The sequence below is a fragment of the Neolamprologus multifasciatus genome, chromosome 23 (genome assembly GCF_963576455.1).
Source record: "Neolamprologus multifasciatus chromosome 23, fNeoMul1.2, whole genome shotgun sequence".
Lineage (NCBI taxonomy): Eukaryota > Metazoa > Chordata > Actinopteri > Cichliformes > Cichlidae > Neolamprologus > Neolamprologus multifasciatus.
The window spans coordinates 39,019,616-39,041,704 of NC_140460.1; the positions used below are offsets into that span (position 1 = coordinate 39,019,616).

The following is a 22,089-nucleotide window of genomic DNA, read 5'->3' on the forward strand; positions in this document are numbered from 1 at the left end:
AGAAGTTGCACACTACATCAGGGATATATACGGGATGCTTTACACAGATGCTCCTCCAGAATCAGTGCTATTGATCCTGAGGGAGTCTATTTAAAGTGACTCACATTTATTAGAAATTAAGAGAAGAAAATACAACACAAAATAGAGAGCTGATACCGCTGAATGAAAACAATGCTATCACTAGAGAAATGAAGGTTATAGTGCAATGAATTACCACATCAGTGTGCCAGAATGGACACTGATGGGGATCTGTCAGTAAACACATCCAATAGGTCATGGGTTGCTGAATGCCTGACAAGTGGGCTGTAGTATCCGAGACTGGAAGGTGGTCTGTCTGATGTGCCGTACAGGAGCTCAAAGGGGACTGTGCTGTCTTCATTCCTGTTCTCTTCATACACCTGAGGGTTTCAGTGCTACTTGGAGTCATGGCACATACAGAAATACTCAAATCTGCAGCAGATAGATGCAAAGGTGATGGGCAGGAGGAATAAAGAGTGAGTTTTGAGAAATGAATAATTTGCTTCTGAATGTGAATAAGACCAGATAGTGATCGACTTCAGAAAGAAGAGGAGGGACACGCAACAAGAGTACCTGGGCTTTTATGTCGACAACAGGCTGAACTGGAAGAGCAGCACTGAGGCTAAGCACAAAAAGAGGTTGAGTGGCATCTATTTCCTGAGGAAGCAGAGATGCTTTAATGTGTACAGCAAAATGATAGATTGAAGACTGATTTCATATCAATCAGTTGTGGCGAGCGCAGCATACTTTGCATAGCATACTACCAGATGGAATAAACTGATTATGAAAGCTGTCTGCAAACTGGACACTTTGGAAGGAGCGCTGCAGAGGAGGTCACTGAACAAACGTTATCCATCATGGATAAAAAAAGAGGAGGTCACTGAACAAACGTTATCCATCATGGATAATCCTGAACTCCCTCTGCAGCACTTGTTGGCAGACAGGCATTTTCTCTGACAGACTGATTCGGCTCTGCTGCCACAACAACAGAGACAGGAAATCTTTCATACCATGCCGTCACTCTCTATAATGCAATATTTCTCTCTGGCAGAAATTCTATTACATTATTAGACAACAAATAACATTAGCAGAGTCATGCTAAAGTAGGTTAAACAACAAACGAAACTTTAACTAAACAAAACAGCGAGGCAGATAATAAAAGCTACGTGCAGTTCAGACATGACAAAGATCCTAAATGGGAGTGTAGGTTATGTACAATTCAATGCTATTTATTTTATAATTTTTGTCCTCCTCATGTTTCTCCCTCCCCTCACTCCAAGCGGTCGTGGCAGATGGCCGCTCCTCCCTAAGCCTGGTTCTGCTGGAGATTTCTTCCTGTTAAAAGAACGTCTTTCTCTTCCCACTGTCATCAAAGCTTTTGCTCATAGGGGGTCATATGACTGTTGGAGTTTTCTCTGTTTTCTTTGTATTATATATAGGGTCTTTACATTAAGATATAAAGCGCCTTGAGGCAACTGTTGCTGTAATTTGGCACAATATAAATAAAATGGAATTAAATTGGCATTTCTTGATATATTTGTTTGTTTGTTTCATTTTGATTAAAGGCCTACAGACATATGTATATATTCACTTTATTAGCCCTGCTTCAGTTGTTACAGAAGCAGAAGAGCAAAAAAAATCTAATATATAAAAATCTACTTAATTCTCCGCTAGAATATTTGTGTAACGGCGATATCGCGACAACCTACTACTAAAATCTCGCGATTTCTAGATTAATAACATTCGAGAGGTGTCTGCCAAGTTTGCTAGTATTACTAGCAGTCCGGAAATAGGGGCATTTCAAATTAAGGGGATGTAAGCCTCTTATCATCTTTCTTAAGTTTAAGAACAAGTTTAAGAACACAAAACATTAATAGTATAATAGTATACGTTATTGTTATCATTCTTATTATTGTTATCGCCTAAAACTTGATATAGATATAAAATTATACCTAGTTTGTTTTTTTAAGCTTTTATTTTGGCGTCACCGGATGTTGGCTTTCACATTGTTCGCGTTCCCTTCACGCGCTTCGTGAGGGCTTCGTCTCAGCTTCAGCTAAAGAGCAAACAGACAACAGCTGTGTTTGCTTGAAGTATCAACCTTGAAGCTGAAAATACGGGACTTTATCGCCACTTGAAATTCAGTAATATCGTTTTAAAAAGTTATCTGAAACCATTAAGGAAATGAAATAGCTGTCATTTTACATAACCACAGAAACGGGCGAGACGCAAAGGAGAAATAATAACAACATCAAAACCCGGCAAACAAAGAGGTCCCCTTTTCAACGGCATCATTTTTCCTCCATATTCTATAGTTATGAGTCATGTGGCCGTCGAAAATGCCCACGGTCTAGAACAGCAGGTAAGCTGTGTTTCTTTTATATGTCTTAAATGTTCGCTTTAGAAGTAATGTAAAAAACGGCGGTGGTAAACATTAGCTTGCCGGCTAGCCTGGGTCTGCTAACAGTATGCTATTGTGCTAGCTTAACGTCGGGTGCGCTGCTTTTGTTCGCGCACACGTCTGACGGTGGCTGCGGAGCATACGACATGAAAAATGTTTTGGCTCCTTTACAACCTGACCAAGAATGCCTTTATTAAATTTCATTCTAGAAATAAAACATCAGTGTTTTTCTGCTAGACTGATCGGTGTTCTTTAAAACGGAGAGCTAAATGCGAAATGACGCACGAGTGGTTCCTCTGGCCCCCTCATATGAACACATGAAACGCACCCCTCAACTGTTACGTCCACTGCGCTTGTCTTGCAGCTCGATATAATAATAAAATGGAGGTCAACGTGGCTGGAACCTGCGGGTCTGCTTGCTACACAAACAATGCGGCGTGACTGTCGCCCTCCCCGGCTTTTAGATGATACGCAGCATTTTCCAGACTTCCATGTTTTTATGTTGACTGCGTCCCGCTAAGAGACGGTCATTTCTTCTGCGTCACCAGCAACGTAGTCTATCTGTGTCTGGCTGGATGGCAACAGAAAAGTACTGCATGTACTCGGTTGATATTTTGGAGAGCCCCTATTGGGGAAAATGTCTAAGAAGGAGTGTGATGCGCAACCTAGGCCCCTATTTCAGCGACTTATACATCCTCATGAGTTTAGTTGGCTTAAGCTGAATGTCACCGCCGTCACCCCCCAACACACAGTTAGATTTTTGGTAATGAAAGCATTAAATACAAAGTTGTTCCCTGGACAGCATGAGATTTGACGCACCAGCATCGCATCTCAGTATCCCAAACCAGCTGTGGCTGGGTGCAGTTTGCTGACATCATCATGATAGGAATTCAGCACGCTGGAGCTCACATCGCTGTCTCCCTTTCCCTCGCTGTCTTTTTTTGTTTGTTTTTTAAGTCTGCTGCAGAATACAAAAATAAAAACGACTTCTAGTTTTCTTTTTTCATGTCAAATCTGAGTACTCAAACCAGTCCCTGCAAGCAAATTTTTCACACTCCTTATTATACAGAAACATTTTTTTAAAAGGTAGGCAGCAGCTCTCTGTGTCACCTACTCTTAAGGATAAGTGGTCTGTGGCCTCAAGCACAGCCTGCCTAACAATCTAAAGACTAGTTTCCACTTATTTGGTTTTACAGGCATTCTTAATTTATTGGATTAAATGTTGCTTGGGTGTAATGGAAAACTACAGAAAGAAACAGGGGAACCAACGGTATTCGAGAGGAAAAATATTGACTTGGGGTTGGTGATGGTGGATACATATAACAGTGACACTGAGCTGTCTTGTAGCATTAGCTACCGAAAACCTAGACAACTGAGGACCAATAGGGAGATTACTACAGAAATGTTACTCTGTGTTTGTGTTTATGATGGAGAAAAATCAACTTGTAATGCCACCAGTTAATGTAAGACATGGGCAGTAATAGCTTTGATAATTCATTCTGTTAAAATGTAACTTAAAGTTTTAGGTTGCTTGAAGTGGGTCAGTGAGTCTTTTTGTGTTTTGTTTTGTTTTTTTTCCCCCCTCTAGCTCGCTGTCCTAGACTTGAGCGCTGCAGACGGACAAGGTGGCGGCAATAGCAGTAAGCAGCCTTTGTGTTTTTGTTAGAATTTTTCATTTTGTCATAATAAAACAAACAGGTTTTAAAAAAAAGTGACTGCTGTATGTCTGCATGTGGTACAGTGTAAATGCATCCCTGGCACAGTAAGTGCTGTATGATGATACTGAAAGCAGATGTTTCTGTTAACTTAAAATATGCATGTCTTTGGATGCTGCAAAGGTTTTGAAGAGATTTTGTCTTTAAATCTTTTATTATTCATTAAACACGGTGACTTTTCAGTTACGTGATCTATTTTTATTTAAGTGCAGAACATCTATTTTTAATACAGTGACATTTAGTTGCAACCATGTGAAAATTAATATTTGGATTATTATTAGTTTAATAATCTTTTGTCATTAGAGTCATAATTTGGGGGTCAACCTTGAAATGGTTAGTTAGATTTGATTATAAATGCAGTGTGACGTAAGCGCTGCCTGATTTTTGGCTGTCTGTCTCTTTTGCAGGGCGATACATACCTCCACATTTAAGGAACAAAGATGCTTCCAAAAATGGTGAGTAGGATCCACTTAACCTTGTTTCCTATAAAGAAAAATCTGAATTGTGTTTATTTTTAGGCCACTGGGAACTCCCATCACTGGTTCCTACCAAATAAATCATTTTCATTTTCAGCTTTCATAGCTGAATTTCTGTGTTTTCACTGATTGATTAGTGAAATCCATCGACATCCTGATATTTGATGTGATGTGCGAAGGGCAGGTCGAACTGCGAAAGTGCACTCTCATTGGCTAATGATTTGTGATTGCCAAGTACCAACGAGCGTACCCTGGATAATGCTCCTTTGTGACTCTTGAAACAAATAAAATTTACAAAATGACCTTTAAGTTGTGTTGATTGTGACCTGAAGCAGGAAATGTTTTAGTGAGGTCACAGAGCTGATGTCAGGTTTTCCCAATATGGCAAATAAAAAGAGTGCAAGTTTAAAGCACTTCAGGTCTGGTTTTGCTTTTCAGACACAATTTTCAGCTCTGTCCATCTTTATTTCTCTATGGTCATCAGTCGGTCTCCTTCCTCTGTGCTCTGTTTTTTTTAAACGTTACTACCACCTATGGTTGATTTTTGGGATAGTGAGGAAAACATAGTATTCTAAAAGACCCCACACTTGTAACTCTACAAAGTATCTCTATTATATCAGCATCTGTTTTTAACCATGAGTTACAACTGGAATTTCATCTCCTAATCCAGCAGGAAATGCCTTTGCTGCTGGGCGACAGGGTGGTTACACCATCGCGCCTGCAGCCAACTGTAAGTTCCTCTCTGAACTTCTGATTTTCTTGGATAGAGTTGTGCAGAAGTTGGGGAATTGGTCTTTTTTTATATTAATTTTAGAGTTGTTGTTATTTTATTTTTTATTTTTTTGTAAATTGTTGACTTATTGATGAGTTCATAGTGAATGCCTTAACATTTAAGTGCATATCGGAAGCAGCAGCAGAAGCATCTGAAAGTGCTTCTTTGAGTTGGTTTGTTTAATCATTTTGACCTGATGCATCTAATTTCCTACCTTTTTACAAAAGTACATTTTTCATTCAAAATTAATTTGATAAATGTCAAAAGGGCTAAAATATAATCGCTGGTGTTTTATTGGTATGCTGAAACAACACTATATGGACAAAATACTGGGCCACCCACACATTACACTTACAGAAGCTGTTGATCATACCATGACGCTCCCAGCGCAGTTTTTGTGCTGATGTTAATGCTAGAGGAGGTTTGCTGAGTCAGCAAAGCGTTGGCGACTTTACGAGTTCTACACCCGTGACAATGGGACTGAAAACACTTGAATTTAAAAGATGTAAGAGGTGTAGCCAAATACTTTTGCCCATATAGCATGTATTGCCAGCGCTCCACTAATAACAGCAGTGATGGTCAGTGATGTTCCTGCAGGTGTGATGGTATTTATTAATTATTTTGTGCACTGTTTCCTCTCTGCAGACGGCTGGGATGGCACGCGCAACAACTTTGTCAACGGCTACCACGATAATCGCATGACGGGCAACTCATTTAACCGTGGCCCGCCTCGCATGGAGCGGGGAAGAGGTGGCGTTGGAGGTGGTTACCGCAACAACAGGGGTGGAGCCTTCAACCCCATTAACCCAGCACAGCCAATGGGCTTTGCTGGGTTTGAAAATAAAGGTGCGAGTCCAACATTTCTTTTACTTAGCTCGTGCATCCAGTATGTGTTCATTTACCTGCCTCTTCACTACATGACTGACTGGATGTGTCTGCTAGCATACTGTCGAAACCTGATCGTTTTGTGGTGTTCTCCTTTTAGACGCAGGAGGCTGGAACACTGCCAAGGACGCCTATAGCAGTTTTGGCAATAACCGTGGAAAGTCTGCTTTCTTCAATGACAGAGGCAACGCTAGCCGAGGAAGGTGAGTGGATCACACACAGTGTTGAGAGCTTTTGTTCAGCGTCAACAGAAAATTCCCATGTTTACTATAAAAGCTAAAAAACGATCCTCTTGTGAGTTCAGTGGAGAGCTGTGGTTCTATAATTTGGAGAAAGTCGCCTCATTATTCATCATTAATGTGTGCGTGCTGTGTACAGGTTTGAGCATGGAGGATTTGGTAACGGAGGAGGAGGAGGGAACAGCCGCTGGGTGGAGGAATCCAGAGATGACGGAGACTGGTCCAAACCAACCCCTCGCAACGAACGCCTTGAACAGTGAGTCTGTGCTTTTGAGCCGCTGTGGGAGGTGTAGTCTACTTTCTAATTTATTGTGATTTATTGTAAGATCAGGAAATTTCAGGTGAACTTTGCAAAAGATGTTAAAAATTAGAGCACAGAATTAGATTATTAGACTTGTGTAATTTCACTATTAGACTGTGTCTGAGTCATATTGTTGGGATTTCATTGGTTCTTGTGTAACAGAGTAAAACACAGGAAGGTGAAAGCAAATTCTTTGACGTTTTGTTATTTCCAGTTGTCATCTTAATGACATTTGTTCTTAACTTGTTTGCAGGTTTCTAGTCTGATGTCAATATGGAAGCATCTTTAACTTTGTCTGTTATGGTTCTGCAGCATTTCCCTTACCTGACACATAATAAATTCAAATGGCCGACCAGCCCCAGTAAAAATAATGATAGGTTTTTATTCTTTTAAATTTCGTCATTCAGATAAATTATCCCAAGAAATTGCTGCAGTTACTCTGAGCAATAAAGTTCCCGAGCATTCGACTAACCTTTGCTGCTCTCTCCGTAGTGAATTGTTCTCTGGCAGTAACACTGGGATTAACTTTGAGAAATACGATGACATTCCTGTTGAGGCCACAGGACAGAACTGCCCTCAACACATCGAGAGTGTGAGTTACTCACATTGTATCAGATACCGGCTGCACTGTTGCTTTTCTTTGCTCTTTCTGTACATGTTTCTGTGTTTGTGATCTCAGTTCCAAGACGTGGACATGGGTGAGATTATCATGGGTAACATTGCTCTGAGTCGCTACACCAGACCCACTCCTGTCCAGAAATACGCCATTCCTATTATTAAATCGAAGAGAGACCTCATGGCCTGCGCACAGACAGGTAGTGCACAAACATAACAAAATATTGGAATTGGGTCGATGAGATGAAAAGCAGAGATGGATGAGGCTGTCCTTGTGCTTCAGGTTCTGGGAAAACGGCAGCATTCCTCTTGCCAGTCCTCAGCCAGATCTACACTGATGGACCAGGAGAGGCCCTTAACGCAGCTAAAGCATCAGGACAGGTAAGAGAGAAAAATCACTATTATCTAGTTAAATGCAGCTAATTTCATCATGGCTTTAAAAGGGGGGAAACAAATGGTTCAGGTGCTGTGGGGGATTTCATGGTAAAGTCATTTAATTGAAGCATATCCTCCAGATTTAAAAAAAAGCATTAATTTTGGGCACGTGCACAGTTCTACAAATGAAAGAGTATTGTTCATATGCTACCACAAACGGTGCAACAAACAAGCAGACCTGCTTAAGTTGATCATTTTTGATAGCAGTAGTATACTAGACCATCACAGAAGAGGCAAAACAAGCAGCAGTTAAAGAAAAGCAAAACCAAGTCCTACCTGTCAGCAGCCATCTCCATATGACACCTGGCACCTATTTAGAGTTATTTTGTCTAATTTAATTTAAGCTGTTATTGAGAAAGAAAATTATCAGCAGGTAAGTCTGATTTTAAAGGTTGTCTTTCTTTCCTCTGGAAGTTTTGATTCGGCTAACTTCACTGTTGTTGAATTATTCCATGAACTTTAAATGGGAATTATTTGAGTGCCATGTCTCTGATAATTGTCAGGTACTTCCTGTTACACGAGTTCTCCCCTAATTTACATTGTGAAGCCTTTGGGGGATTTTTGCTCTCAGGAGTCACAGACTAGTCCCTGATAGGTTTGCCACATGTTCTGTAAAATGTTTGAATTTAGTCTAGTTTCCAGCCCGCTCATGCTGCGGCCTCAGTTTTCTCTTCTTTCAGTCACGTTTGTTGCTGTGAGACTTAAATGTTGTGTGTTGTGTCTTTGCTGCTTTGCAGGAGAATGGAAAGTATGGCCGTCGCAAGCAGTACCCCATCTCCCTGGTGCTGGCTCCCACCAGAGAACTGGCACTGCAGATATATGATGAAGCAAGGAAGGTATTTAAACGCATTAGTGTGTAATAATTTTATTTAATGATGCGATTTTTAGATTTGTGTGTAATTGTTAATACGTTGTATTTTCCTGCTAGTTTTCCTACCGCTCCAGAGTGCGTCCCTGTGTTGTGTATGGAGGAGCAGACATTGGCCAGCAGATCAGAGACCTGGAGAGAGGCTGTCACCTGCTGGTGGCCACTCCAGGAAGACTCGTGGACATGATGGAGAGAGGCAAGATCGGACTGGACTACTGCAAGTAAGACCTAAACGGGAGGAGTGAGTGATGGGTAAAGTCTGTTCATTTTTTCAAAATTTCAAACTCTTCTGTTTCCTTTAGCTACCTGGTCCTAGATGAGGCTGACCGTATGCTGGACATGGGCTTTGAACCACAGATACGGCGCATCGTCGAACAGGACACCATGCCTCCTAAAGGCATCCGACAAACTATGATGTTCAGCGCTACGTTTCCCAAAGAAATCCAGGTATATCCTCATTATCTGCAGTAATTGTGATAGAAATTGGAACTTTTTTCTTCTTCTTTTTGTTGTTTGTTTTTTGTTTTAATCCGCCTGTTACTAATAAAGAAAAGTGCAGCAAGCATTCACATGGTGATCAGTGCTTCATTTTAAAGATGTACAATTTTCCATCTGTTTAGTCAGACGGTGCAAAACAGTTGTGTTAATCACATATTTTGCTCATCCTGCAGATCCTAGCTCGGGATTTCCTGGAGGATTACATCTTCCTGGCGGTGGGCAGAGTGGGTTCCACCTCGGAGAACATCACTCAGAAAGTGGTGTGGGTGGAAGAGAGCGATAAGAGGTCTTTCCTCTTGGACCTGCTAAGCGCTACAGGTGAGCCGATCTCAGCTCAACTGCCACATGTCCCAACACATAACATAAATACTGATTGCAGCCTGAGTAGACTTATCTGCAATTATCTCGAGCCACACACACGCAGTGCGATTTTATTTCCCCTGTCTTATGGTCATCATCATATTGTCATCCTCACATCTCAACCAATACATTACTGTGTTTCCCATGCTTAGCACAGTGTAATGTCCATCAGCACCCTTTGTCTTTCAGTGAAAATTTCACTTAGATATGTTTGTGTGTGAAATTAGGAAGATGTATACCTATAGGCTGCACTGAAAAAGGTTTAAAACCTCTAATTTAAAAGATGCTCTTCTATATTTGTGGTAGTTGGCAAGAAACATCGTGTTTCCTGGATTATATTTGCCTTCAGACAGCAGTGGTCTGTTTTTATTACAAAATATCTTCTTCTTCAGACTGAACTTAAAAAAATGAGGATTTTTAATTGTTTGTGGCTGGAAAACAACCTTATTGTTTTGTTAGTGATTATATGGCAACATTTTAAACCTGTTAAATCAGCAATATCAGACACACAAGCATTGCTTTCAAACTGGAGTTTACATGTCAGTGGTTTGTGGTTTTATCCCAAGCCATCCCAAGTGAGGTACAGGACAGTACTGGAGACAACATAGAGAAACCTGGTAAGATCCTCAAACAGGAAACTTTTATCTGTCATTTCATATTTTAAATTATTTTGCTCGACTTTACTGTTCTGTTTTTTTTAATTTTTTTTTTTGTGGATGGAGAATCTCCTGTTTATTACGTTTATTTAGGTTCTGTGTCCCATTTCACACGTCGGGTCCTCTCATGTGAAATTAAACATGCCTGTTGTTTGATTTTATAGCTTAAGGTTGTTTTTGTGTCATCTTTAAAGTATGTTGCTGTGACGTCTTTAGGTCAAACCCATAGCTTTAATGGAGAGAGTCTGGTCATGTTGTGTTCGTGGTGCTGCCGTGTATCTAACTCTTGATATAAGTGTAGGTCAATTGATGATGTTGATGCGGGAAGAATACAGTGACCAGAATCTTTCCATCAGTGGCTCTAGTGAAATCTGCATGAAAACACATCGCTGCTGGTCATTTTACCCACACTGCACCTCCTGCTGCCTGTTGCACTGTTCTGCTCATATAACAACATCTGCTGTAAAGTAATGCTGGTAGATTTAACCCTGAAACCTGCATGTTAGTCACCCCATGGACTGACACACACGTAAACATATGATCTGTATACAGGGCTGCTGCAACAAACCCACTAACTGATGTGCTACGGAGGATTTCATATACAATCAAGGGCGTTGATTTATGTATGCATGGCAGCAGAAAACCGTTCACACGTAAAATTGTATGATTCATTTAGATGCTAACTGATCCCATTGGCTAGAAGGCAAATCAGTCTCATGTAGTGGACTGAGAAGCTTAAAAAAGGTCAGTTTAGCAGACTAGGCCATCAGGGATGAATTTTAATTTATGTGCTTGGTTCTCATAATTGCTCGTGCACTTAAATTCTATATAATTCCAGCATGACTGTAACTTCATTATTTGTGCTTGTTCCACAATTTGGTCCAGTATGTCTGCTACATAAAGCCAGAGTCATAGTGGCGCAGGATTATTAAACTCAGTCTTTTATTTAGTCCAAACACAGCGCAGCCCGACAGTTGTTTTATTCTTTGTAGCATTAACACCCAGTGTTTCCCCTCTTTGGTTGACCAGGTAAGGACTCATTGACCCTGGTTTTTGTGGAGACCAAGAAAGGTGCAGACGCCTTGGAGGACTTCCTATATCGGGAAGGCTACGCCTGCACCAGTATCCATGGTGACCGTTCCCAGAGAGATCGAGAGGAGGCCCTGAACCAGTTCAGATCAGGAAAATGTCCCATCCTGGTGGCTACAGCGGTCAGTAAAAACTTCCTGTTGGTTGCACGTTACGGTAAACCACAAGAGGAACCGTTCTGTTAACTGACAACCACAATCGACATAAAAACACTTGAGTTAGAGCCCAAATAAAATGTTTCTGAAGGTGTGAGTTTTTAAAGTATCTGCTCCTGTTTTTGTGATCTCAGGTAGCAGCTCGGGGTTTGGACATCTCCAACGTGAAACATGTTATTAACTTTGACCTGCCCAGCGACATAGAGGAGTACGTCCACCGTATTGGACGTACGGGACGAGTAGGAAACCTGGGTAAGGCTATAAGTAATGTGATTTAAGGGAAGTATCCTCTTGATTTAGGATGAACTCCATTTACTGCTCTTACTTATATTGCTTCAAAAAATGTCTCCTGTTTTTAAGTGTTTTTTGGTTTTTTTTTTTTTCTGTTTCCTGTAGGGCTGGCAACATCATTCTTCAATGACAAAAACGGGAACATCACTAAAGACCTCCTGGACATCCTAGTAGAGGCCAAACAGGAAGTTCCCTCATGGCTCGAGAGCCTGGCCTATGAACACCAGCACAAGAGTAGTAATAGAGGGCGCTCTAAGAGGTACACACACACACACACACACACACACACACAGATTCTGTCTTTAACTTGCAAATGTTTGTTTTTGTTATAAGTATTAAAACATTTGCTGGTCTAATCAGAATCCCTAAACACTGATTTATTTATTTTTCTTTTATCCCACAGGTTCTCTGGTGGGTTTGGAGCACGAGATTATCGTCAGACTGCTGCAGGAGTCAACGCCGGAGGGTTTGGAGGACGTGGAGGAGGACGCAGCCAGGCAGGACATGGAGGAAACCGTGCCTTTGGAGGAGGTGAGGCTCTGATCTTTGGATAGAAATTTATTCATTAATGTGGGGCAGGGGTCTCAAACTCGCGGGCCATTTGCAGCCCATGTCACCTCTACTTGTGGCCCGCATATTGATGTGAAGAATTTTTTTTTTTTTTTTAAGTTATTATAGCGTGAGGGAGGGAGAAAAAGGAAAGTAGAAAAGTACGAGCTGTCATCGAGCAGAAACGGGAGCTGGAAGCATGTAAATATAATAATAACCACTGCAGCCAAGAAGAGAGCCTGACGAGCCCAGCTGTAAGTAAGCTATTAAGACTCGACTGTACACCGTGTTCGTGTTTTCCTCCAAAACAATAAAGTTCTGCTGGAGCAGCCTTTCAACGCCTCTCTCTGTCTCTCACTAGCAAAGTTGGCCCAGACAGTAAAGCTAGTTCCCGGCTACGAGCCCGACACGGAACCCAAAGTATTAGCCAGAGGTGTCCTTACCGCGGTTCGGAGCCGCGGACCTGGCCGAGGCAACAAGAGACTGCAAACATGTTGAGGGCTTTTGTTAAATACAAACAAAATTGTAGCAAAAGTGCTGCCAGCTGTTATTTGGTAGTTCAGTGAAACTACTGTACTACACTGTACTACACTGCTGAGTGACTGTCGTCTGCTCGTCAAATACATCTCATTGCAATGTTGACCTTTTCTAACTTGCATATGACAACTGAAACTGAAAGGCTTCAGATAGTTGAGAGTGAGAAAAAATTGCGTTCATGTTTGCAATTTAGTCTTGTTACACAATATTTGGAATTAAATAAAACAAACATAACACTACATTTTAGGAGATATTAGTGGGTGTTTTTGTGTTTGTTTTCTTGTACTACTTGGACACTAAAGTGGCCCTCCAATGAGATGATGGTGCCAGAAGTGGCCCGCGGCTCATTTGAGTTTGAGACCCCTGATGTAGGGTGATTATTGTGCACACGATTGTAGTCACATGATGTTCATTATGTTGCTTTTTACTGGGCCCCCCAGCATACTTTTTTCCCATTTTCTGAGAGCTTGTATAGAGAGAAATAAAAGAAGAGCACTTGAGTTTGCCATATATTGTTGTACTTTTAATATATTTTGATGGCGAGTCGGGCAAAATATATTCAGTGCAAATTATTGCTTTACAGAACTGCACATTCGGGATAAATGTTTTACATCAGACCTGCATTATAGAGATTTGTTTTGCCTGGAAACACTAATTTCTGATACTTGGGCGATGAAATGCTACAAAAGTTTTACTTTGTCTTCTCAGGCGGCTTCAGCAACTTCTACACCAGCGACGGCTACGGAGGAAACTACTCGCACTCTCAAGTTGACTGGTGGGGCAACTAGGTTTCTCCATCCCTCCCTCCCTCGCTCATCCCTCTTTCCTCTTCTCACTCATCCTCCATTCTTTCTCCACATCGACGTCTGCATCCCATCTGTCTTGTTACCACCATTAACCCCAAGAAACCCCCATGCATGTTATTAAACTATTTATGCTCATTTATGTAGCTTCCATCCCCATCCTTCATGTCTTTTAAGTCGTTGGGAGAGTTTTCTTGTGCTTTCTATGTCCACCTTTTGTTTTGTTTTGGTAAATTAGCTTTTCTCCTCTTGAAAAAGACCACATTATGAAGAGTGTTGAATTTTAGTTGTTTACTTTTTAAACACTGGACACAGGCTTACTTGTTAGCTTCCAGCTAGCAGCCACCTTAAGACCATTTTCCCTCTGTGACACACGTGTGCTGGTAAAAAGACCTGGGTGTTTAATTCCCTGAGATTTCAGAGTGTGGGCTTCTTCAAAGAGGGGAAAATCCTTTCTTTATTTCCCCCCCACCTTATATTTGAGTTTGATTTCACCGTGTTTTCGTCTGCATTTACACTCCCCGCGTGACCTCATGTCATCTTTGTATTTAACGCACGGCCATGTTGTAAATCGCTGGCCAAAAACTTTTCTAAAATATAGCTATAGGCAGGACATAAAAGCAAAACATGTCTGCGTATAAATTCAAAAATACTGGCCTTCACGTATCGGAGGCCACAGAAACAAAATCTTTTCTTTTTTTCACCTTTTTTAAAACATGAAACTTTATCGAGGTCTGACACAGATGTCTAACAAAGAGACGAGTGGCTGGACAAACTGAAATGGCGCTGCTGGCCATTAGCAGTGAGGCTAGCAGACAGTCTTAGGACTTATGGTTGTTACTGCAAATAGCATTTTTTTTTGGTTTGTTTGTTTAATTTTAAGATAAGTGTTTATGGAGAATCATTTGTTTCTGTACTGTGCCTTTAAGAATTTAAACTTTGTCTCTTATTTCCATTGTTTTTATTGCCGTAATACGTTAACTGTCCACAAGTATTGGCCCACGGTGACTAAAAGTGTGTATTCAGTGTCATTTGTTGGTTTAAATGTTTTCTTTATTTTTATTTGGAAGGAAGCAAACTAGGCTTGAACTAAATCAAACCTTGGCAAAAAAAAAACTAAACTAAAACTACGATGAGGAAACTCAAAGCATTTCCTTATCTGTCTATTAGAGACTGAGCTAATTCCCCAAAGCATATAACCACTGTAAGCATATTTGTGGATTACTTTACTCACTCTGGATGAGTAAATATAAAATGGGTCAAAAATTGCATTAATCGTACTGTTAAAGTCAAAGAGCCAACGAGCAGGGCCGAGCACAGTGGCTGTATGCTTTTGGGAACCCGAGTCCTACTCATTGACACTTGTGTCACATCTATAGCTCAGCTTTGAGCTTGCAGTTTGGTTTCTCAAAGCCATCTTGTCACTAATTGTTGGGTCACTGTGTGCCACTAACGGGGCCAGCAGCAGTCACGTTGTTGTTCCTCCCCCTCTTATTATCCAGATATGTAGCCGTAAATGTCAAATTCCTCATAGCTTGCTGTAATTTAAAAAAAAAAGCCAAAGTCTGGTGCCACTCGAGTCATTAAATTACTGTAACCGCTACACAGCTTGAAACACCTTTGCTTAGAAAACACTACATGGCTGCTGCTGTAAACAGTTCCCAGTGTCGGTGTCCGCGGCCCTTCAGCTGACTCTTAGTGCCATCATGCTCTTGGGAATCTAGCGCTGCTTTTAACCACAAACATTGAAACCCTTGTTTTGGGAGAAGCTTTCTCTTGAGGGGGGAAATACGCAAACTAAAAAGAGGTCCAAATTTTCTCGCTCACTCTATCCTGGAGAGTTGCATGAAGAGTCTTCTCTAAAAGTAGTCATTCCAGTTTATTCTGTTAGGTCTTTTAAGCTCTGTTGAAGTCGGGCGTTAAAAGTGAAGAACTGGATCATCCTTACGAATTAATTCCACTGCAGAGACAGCTTGGGGCTTCCCAAGGAATGCAATGCATCGTATCTACAGCACGTTTTAGCCACGTGTGCAACTTTAATCAAGCACAAGATCGCTCAAAATCGCGTCTCGGTCCAATTCCTCCTCATACTACTGCTTTCAGTCAGCAGATAGTGTTTCTCAGTGTTGAAGTCACTTCTTCGATGAAATGTTTACAAAACTAGATTTCGGCCAACGCGCACAACAGCCGTACACTGGCAGCATATGATTGCTTTCAAAACACTCAACACCCAGCCCACAGAGCTCCCAGATGGGCCACACTCCTACTTCTTCGCACTGATGCACGTCCACTCTCCAGAGTAGTTTGCTATCTGGACTGGCAGTCTTGGCAGCTATTACAACGTATTCACCTTCTGCATGCACGGCAGGTCCCAGCACGTGCTGCACATTAATAAACGACGACAGCGTCCCGCCGCGATTGCCGAACGCGAAACCCAACTCGGCTCAGCACAGTGAGAAACTGTCAGGGAATTGTGCTTGTGGAAAAGTTGCTGCACAGAACCGATCGTGTGCATTCAAATCCTTGGTTATCCCTACTTGGCTCTGCTTTGCAACCAGGCTTCAAGGGGCCTGTTGACCCAGGATGTCCATGTTTCGTCCCTGATTGAACTTGAAAAGGGATCTCCGCTGAACATTTGGATGGTTCAGTGGTAGAAATCCAATCCTCCTCCTACTCCCACCCCCCCGAACTGGGCCTATTAAGAGCCAAAAAAAAAGCTCTGTTACTCCAGTGTGGGGGTGGATTAATTTAGTTATGTTTACATGTAGAACTCAGATTAAATGTAAATAGTTTCAACAGAGAGGAATCTCCACAGAAAAAGAATGTGAAGTTAAATAACACTTGGTGTGCATGAGAGTCACACTTGATCACTCAACACTAGACCAAGACGGGTCTGGTGAGCTTAGCACAGTGGGCAGTTTGAACACCGCTGACTAAAGTTCGAAGACAAAAGCTTGTATTCTTTCAAGAGAATACACACGTCTGTATAGAAATAAATTCACCCAAATTAATGCGCACCAGGTGGATTAACCCTCAAACTGCCCACTGACTCTGACAAAGCAGGACCAAGACTGTAAAACATATTCAAGTGTTGTTGTTTTTTGGTCAAGAAGTTTCAAATGCCAAGCAGATGAATCCAATTCTATAGCAGGCTTTAATTATGTTGCAGTTATTTATTTTATATCATAGTTTGTTTGTTTGTTTTTTTCCTGCTTTTGATTTTTTGCCTCTTCTAATCAGTCTTAAGCTCCCTTTCCCTCGGGTTACATTTGAGGGGGACGTTGGGGAAACTTTGTTTAACAGCATTTTTTTTTCCTTAAGAGTTTGAAGGGGTTAAAGCAGTTGGCTGTTCATTTACTAAATATACAAAGTAGATTTTTCCAGAAGCTTTTCTGGTGCTAAAAGACACCAGTCAAATGTAACTGTACGTATCTCACTAAGCCTGGTCTGACTCAAAATGAGGGGCCAGGAACAATGCTGCATTCAAGGACGGCTGTGGAGTGATAGAATTCAGCTGTACTCCTCGATGTCCACCTGTCCCTTTTATGCATTTACAAACGAACCAAAAACAGGAAATTTGAGTTTTCTTTTCAGCTGCTGTTACAGCGCGGGTCAGATAAACAGTTACCGTCGCACGAAGAGCTGTGACTAAGTTTGAGACTGCAGTCTAACACGGGCTTAATGACTATGAGCGGCGGTTGAATCGGCGATTCAAATGTTGACCAGAACTGTCAGAGGTGTCCCAATAGATGATTTTTTTTTCTTTTTTTTTTTAAAGCACCTGTTTACTGATCAGCTTTCTTCTTGAGGTCATGAAACGTTTTATTTTCTCCTGCAGACTTCTTGTAAGAGCTGTTGCAAAGCATTGAAGGAATGAAAAAGCAGGAAACAGGACAGCAAGTTGCTAATGACAATCACAGAACTCCCTTCACACAAACAGAAGTCTTTAAGTTGCACTTTCACACCTAGAGGTTTTATTAAATAGCTGTCTTGCTGGCATTGTTATAAAATCAGCTTCAACCTTTAAAACTCTGTAGGAGGAACTTTACTGACTGAACTGGCAGTCGGATACTGCTGACTGATTTTCCCCGTGTGAAAGCATTTTCTTACTTGAATCAGTGGCTTCTGCTGACCATAAGCTTAATGTAGTCCCATTTGTTTTGTTACCAACGCTGCAGGCATGCGGCGTCGCAGGCGAATCCATTGAGTGGATGTGGTTGCGTAGATGTTGCTGTGCCTTCTGACAAGCGCTTGGCGGCACATTGAGAATCTGTTAAAAAAAAATGAAGGAACCGGTGAACCTTTTTAAATGCAGTGTGACTTGTTAGAGTAAAAATTCAGTTTACCTCTTGCTTTGTAGATCAATCGTGTCAAATAGTGTTGTTCATAAATATGCAATGTATTTCAGTGTTTTTCTAGGGCAGGCTGGTTTTACCTGTCAGTCGTATTTACCATTGAGCTGTGTTAGAGCAACACTTAAATACCACTGTGCCCCCAAATTCCTGCGTGGAGGGGGGAAAAAACCCTCTGAACTTTTACCCCAAGTGCAATAGAGTTCAGTAACTTGTGGCTTGCTTTCGCTGTGTGGTCGCCACGATTCTCTGCATGAGTTTTCTGCTCGAGTACAAACTGGCACATGTGAAATAGCCCAGAGTTTTACATGTGAACGGTGCCTTTGGAGTGGCTGAATCACTAAAGACTGAAATTTGTTGGTTAGGGCTGGGTATTTCAAACTGTTGCAAAATTTTTTATTTTATTTAAGTGTAGGAATGTTTGCTTGGTCAGATGCTGTAATGATGCGCGGATAAAAAATTAAAACTTTATGTAAATGCTTAAGAGCTTTTGACTCAGAACAATTCAGGCACAATTTTTACTGGCAACTTGGACATGTTGCAGTTTTGTGCCGCTAATGTTACGTTTTTGAGAAAATATGAGCAGCAGGGCATTATGGATAGGAATGTAGATCAGGCACTTTATCTACCGCGTTGGTCCTCACAATTACGAATTCTGAAAGACTTCATTTTTTTGGCAAAATACCGCAAAACTCTTAGTCTGCTAATTAGCAAATGCTACCTTGGTAACATGCTAACTGATCATCAGCGTCTTGCTAGTGTCACTGCATGTACCTGTAACTATCACACACACTTTCAGCAGTAAACAAAGTTTAAGAAAAAACACAAAAGTTTGTGTCATGCAGAAAATTCTTTGTTTACTTCCTGCAAAACTGATCCAGCACTTTAGTTCTTTTTGTTTTGTTTTTTTATTTCCCAAAACCTTCTGATGCCTTAAATGAAGGGTGATACCCAGCCCTAATGGAGCTGATAGCAAACTTACCTGTGATACAGACAGCGCTGATGGTCAGAGAACAATTAATGGTGCTATGCTTCCATTGCTGCGGCCTGCAGGGCCCCCTCCGTTATAGAAAGACCACTGAGTTTTACACAAAAGACTTCAAAAAAAGTCTTCTGTAGCACACGTCCTTTAATCCTAAAGAGGTACGACTGAGAGTGAGTGTGAAGACAGTGTAGAGATGTTAAATAAGAAGTGTGTGTGTGTGTGTGCGAGCAAAGGTTCTTTGAGAATTTTTGTTTTTAATTTTTTTTAATTTTTAATTATTTTTTTGGGGACCAGGTGGAGTTCTAGTTAACAGCAAAGGTAGGATTCAGCTGTTTGCACACAGAGTTCTTGAGTCTACTTTCACTGCAAGTTTGTGTAATTTATCAAGCATTTTTGAGAAATATTTATTTTTCTATGCCTAATACAAAAGCTGATATTTTACAAAGTGACTTGACCAAAAGACAGTAAACAAAAACACTGGCACTTGAATGTTGAATGTCATTGGTATGAGTGAAAAATTTCTATTTTTCTGGGGTAGTGTGAGCTTTTTAATGTTAAAGATGCAACGTGGGGGAGCGTTTCTCCGTCAGCGTCTCACCATAGCAAGGCTGGGTTTCAACAGTGGTTGTAATTTTCAAAAATCACCTGCATTTCATAAATACAGATGCATATATTTTGTGTAAGACCATTAAAAAAAAACAACAAACAAAAAAAACAACAAACCCCTAAAACCTAGCTCCTATGCTGTGTGCACATCTTTTCTTTTTTAACTGGGCAGTTTTTGCAGCACGGTTCTTCCTTAAATTTTTTTTTAATTTAACTTGTAAGAATGAAACTGAATTTTATCAGGCAAATCTGGCCCATGTATCTGATCCTCAAGTCCCACTTTGAAGTCTTAATATTGGCATCTTCACTTTTACCATCTTGATTTAAAAAGAAACAAAAAAAACAGATGACTGAGACTGCTTGCTCATTGGCTAAAAATTTGCGAATGATTACCATTGGGCGTACCATAGATAATCCTTTTTGAAGCATATTATGACCAAGATTTACAAAATAGACTTAAAAAAACATTAAAAAAATGAATGAGTGACTGAGCCCATAACTCAGCAGGAAAGCGTTCTTTTAGCAAGCACAGCTATCGCCATCTGGTGGTCTTCAGATAGAATGCAGGTTTTAGGCACTTCTGTCTTAGACGTAGCTATTGAGTCAGAAAAATGAATCTGTTTTATACCTTCTATGATCAGCTTGTTTAAAAACCTCTGAAAGCCGGGGCTTCTCTGGGGGTGGAGGTACTCGCAGTGCTTCCTGGTTATCGGCCATGCTAGCAACATGGCTGTGACGTGCTAGCATCAGCAGCCCATGACTTAGTCTAAACCTAAATAACTCAAAAACTCAAAAAATAACCTTCATTACAATTTGTTTTCATCCTGTATTACTTTTGCCCGTTGGTTTATACATTTTTAGCACGCTAGCACTTTCCCTACCTTTTAGCGCTAGCCATCATTCTATGTGGCCTAAAATCTGCTGAATCTACGCAATGTCTATGATTTTATTTTTGGCAGTATTCATGCTGTCATTCCTGAAAATTCTGATTTCAACTAAATAGTCCAGTCAGTTCTGGCAATTACAGTTTAAAGATGCCACAGTATCCCTGCCTAAAGCTCAACACCAGTGTATCCCAGCACTACAGTCCTCTTCTCCCAGCTGAAAACTTCAGGTCTTCTGTTAATGTGTAAAGATGTGCATGTGGTGTAACATAAAGGTTCGAGGTGTACCACATTGTTGATTACAGCCGATGTGATGGCGACACATTACGAGAAACAGCCTCCACTGGTTACCTTTAAAGTCACATTGGACTCAGTATCACATCCGCAAACCTGTTTATGCGACAGGCTTCATTGCCAATAATAATCAACCATAAACAGCCATTTTTAATCGGCAAACAAATTGAGAAAATACCACCGTAAATGCCAAGGTTTGGATTAAAAAATAACAAGTTAACGATCAAAGACCATTTTGTAAAAAACGACAAAAACATGCAGTACAAAAAAAAGTGTCCAGATTTTCTCCAAGTCGTTTTATTTTTCCTTTTCTTTGTTGAATCTTTACACTTTTCCTTCTCGTTAATACCCTTGTTGTGAATGTCTGGCAAAAACAAGTGGCGATCTTTAAAGTCTTCATAACACAGACTTAACTGTGGTTCTATTGCTCCGTTGTTGTGGTTTGCATCTTTTCAGGCGTTGTTAGAGCTGTCACAGGGGTGTTTCTGGCCAATCAGAAATGGGGATTTATTTAATTTTTCCCCTTCTTGCAGCTGATCAGTATTTATCTGACCTGCAGGAGAGACAGAGTAATATAACGGACATTTGTACTGGTGGTCCTCTAAGCACAGACCCACTGTAGTTACACAGGGACTGATTTGTCCAAAGACTGTAGCCTCAGCAATCACTGACGCATATCAGACGTAGGTGAACCATTACTTTACAGCCTTTTGTATGCACAAACTACATTTTGCAACAAAGTAATTGTATTTTTTGTCAGGGTGTCGTGAAAGACACACAAAAACAAAACACTTTGTGGCTTTATTTCACGTTCAGTTTGTTAAAGTGATCTGAAATTCAGATGCTGAGGTGCATTTAGGAACGATTGCTGTTCTCTTAGCGAGCGAACTGAAATGAAGCCCAGTGCTGTCGTCATTACTGAATGGCCAGACCCCATAGTGTGGACGGGCAGCTGCACCAGCCTGGTAGTTAGTATTTGCTTATGTATTAGTTTAGCAGATGTGCACGAAGAGCACTGCACGAAGAAAACAAAACTGTGCAAATATTCTGATTTTACCACAAATAAAGGTTTGGATTTGCAGATGTAATCAGTGGTTTTGGCTTTTGTGTGTGTACGTGTGTGACTTTACAGACATGGAAAAACACAAACTTTTATGTTAAAAGTGTTTATTTGAAAATAAATACATTCTACAGCATCAAATTATAAAAACAGTGCATAAAATGCATCTGACAGGAATGATTGTGATTACCTTGTAGTCCTTAAAACACAGATCATTAAAAATCATAAACTAGCTTGAAATCTGA

The 22,089-nt window shown here is 40.8% G+C and overlaps 1 protein-coding gene across 5 annotated transcripts; it reads left to right on the top strand.

Annotated features, from left to right (window-relative positions):
• The first annotated feature begins 2,038 nt into the window (after positions 1–2,038).
• Positions 2,039–21,872, top strand: LOC146492191 (ATP-dependent RNA helicase DDX3X-like). 5 transcript variants are annotated; one of them, XM_085150879.1, is made up of 20 exons: positions 2,039–2,380; positions 4,008–4,059; positions 4,542–4,589; positions 5,281–5,340; positions 6,028–6,228; positions 6,368–6,470; positions 6,646–6,762; positions 7,300–7,399; positions 7,487–7,622; positions 7,706–7,803; positions 8,595–8,693; positions 8,786–8,946; positions 9,028–9,172; positions 9,397–9,541; positions 10,150–10,200; positions 11,269–11,450; positions 11,618–11,735; positions 11,880–12,033; positions 12,178–12,305; positions 13,569–21,872. In XM_085150879.1, the coding sequence occupies exons 1-20, from the start codon at positions 2,336–2,338 to the stop codon at positions 13,646–13,648; spliced, it is 2,223 nt and encodes a 740-aa protein (XP_085007005.1). In that variant the 5' UTR covers positions 2,039–2,335; the 3' UTR covers positions 13,649–21,872. The 5 variants fall into 5 exon arrangements, with proteins under 5 accessions (XP_085007005.1, XP_085007006.1, XP_085007009.1 ...); XM_085150880.1 differs by having other exon boundaries at positions 5,284–5,340; XM_085150883.1 differs by lacking the exon at positions 5,281–5,340.
• Positions 21,873–22,089: the final 217 nt, after the last annotated feature.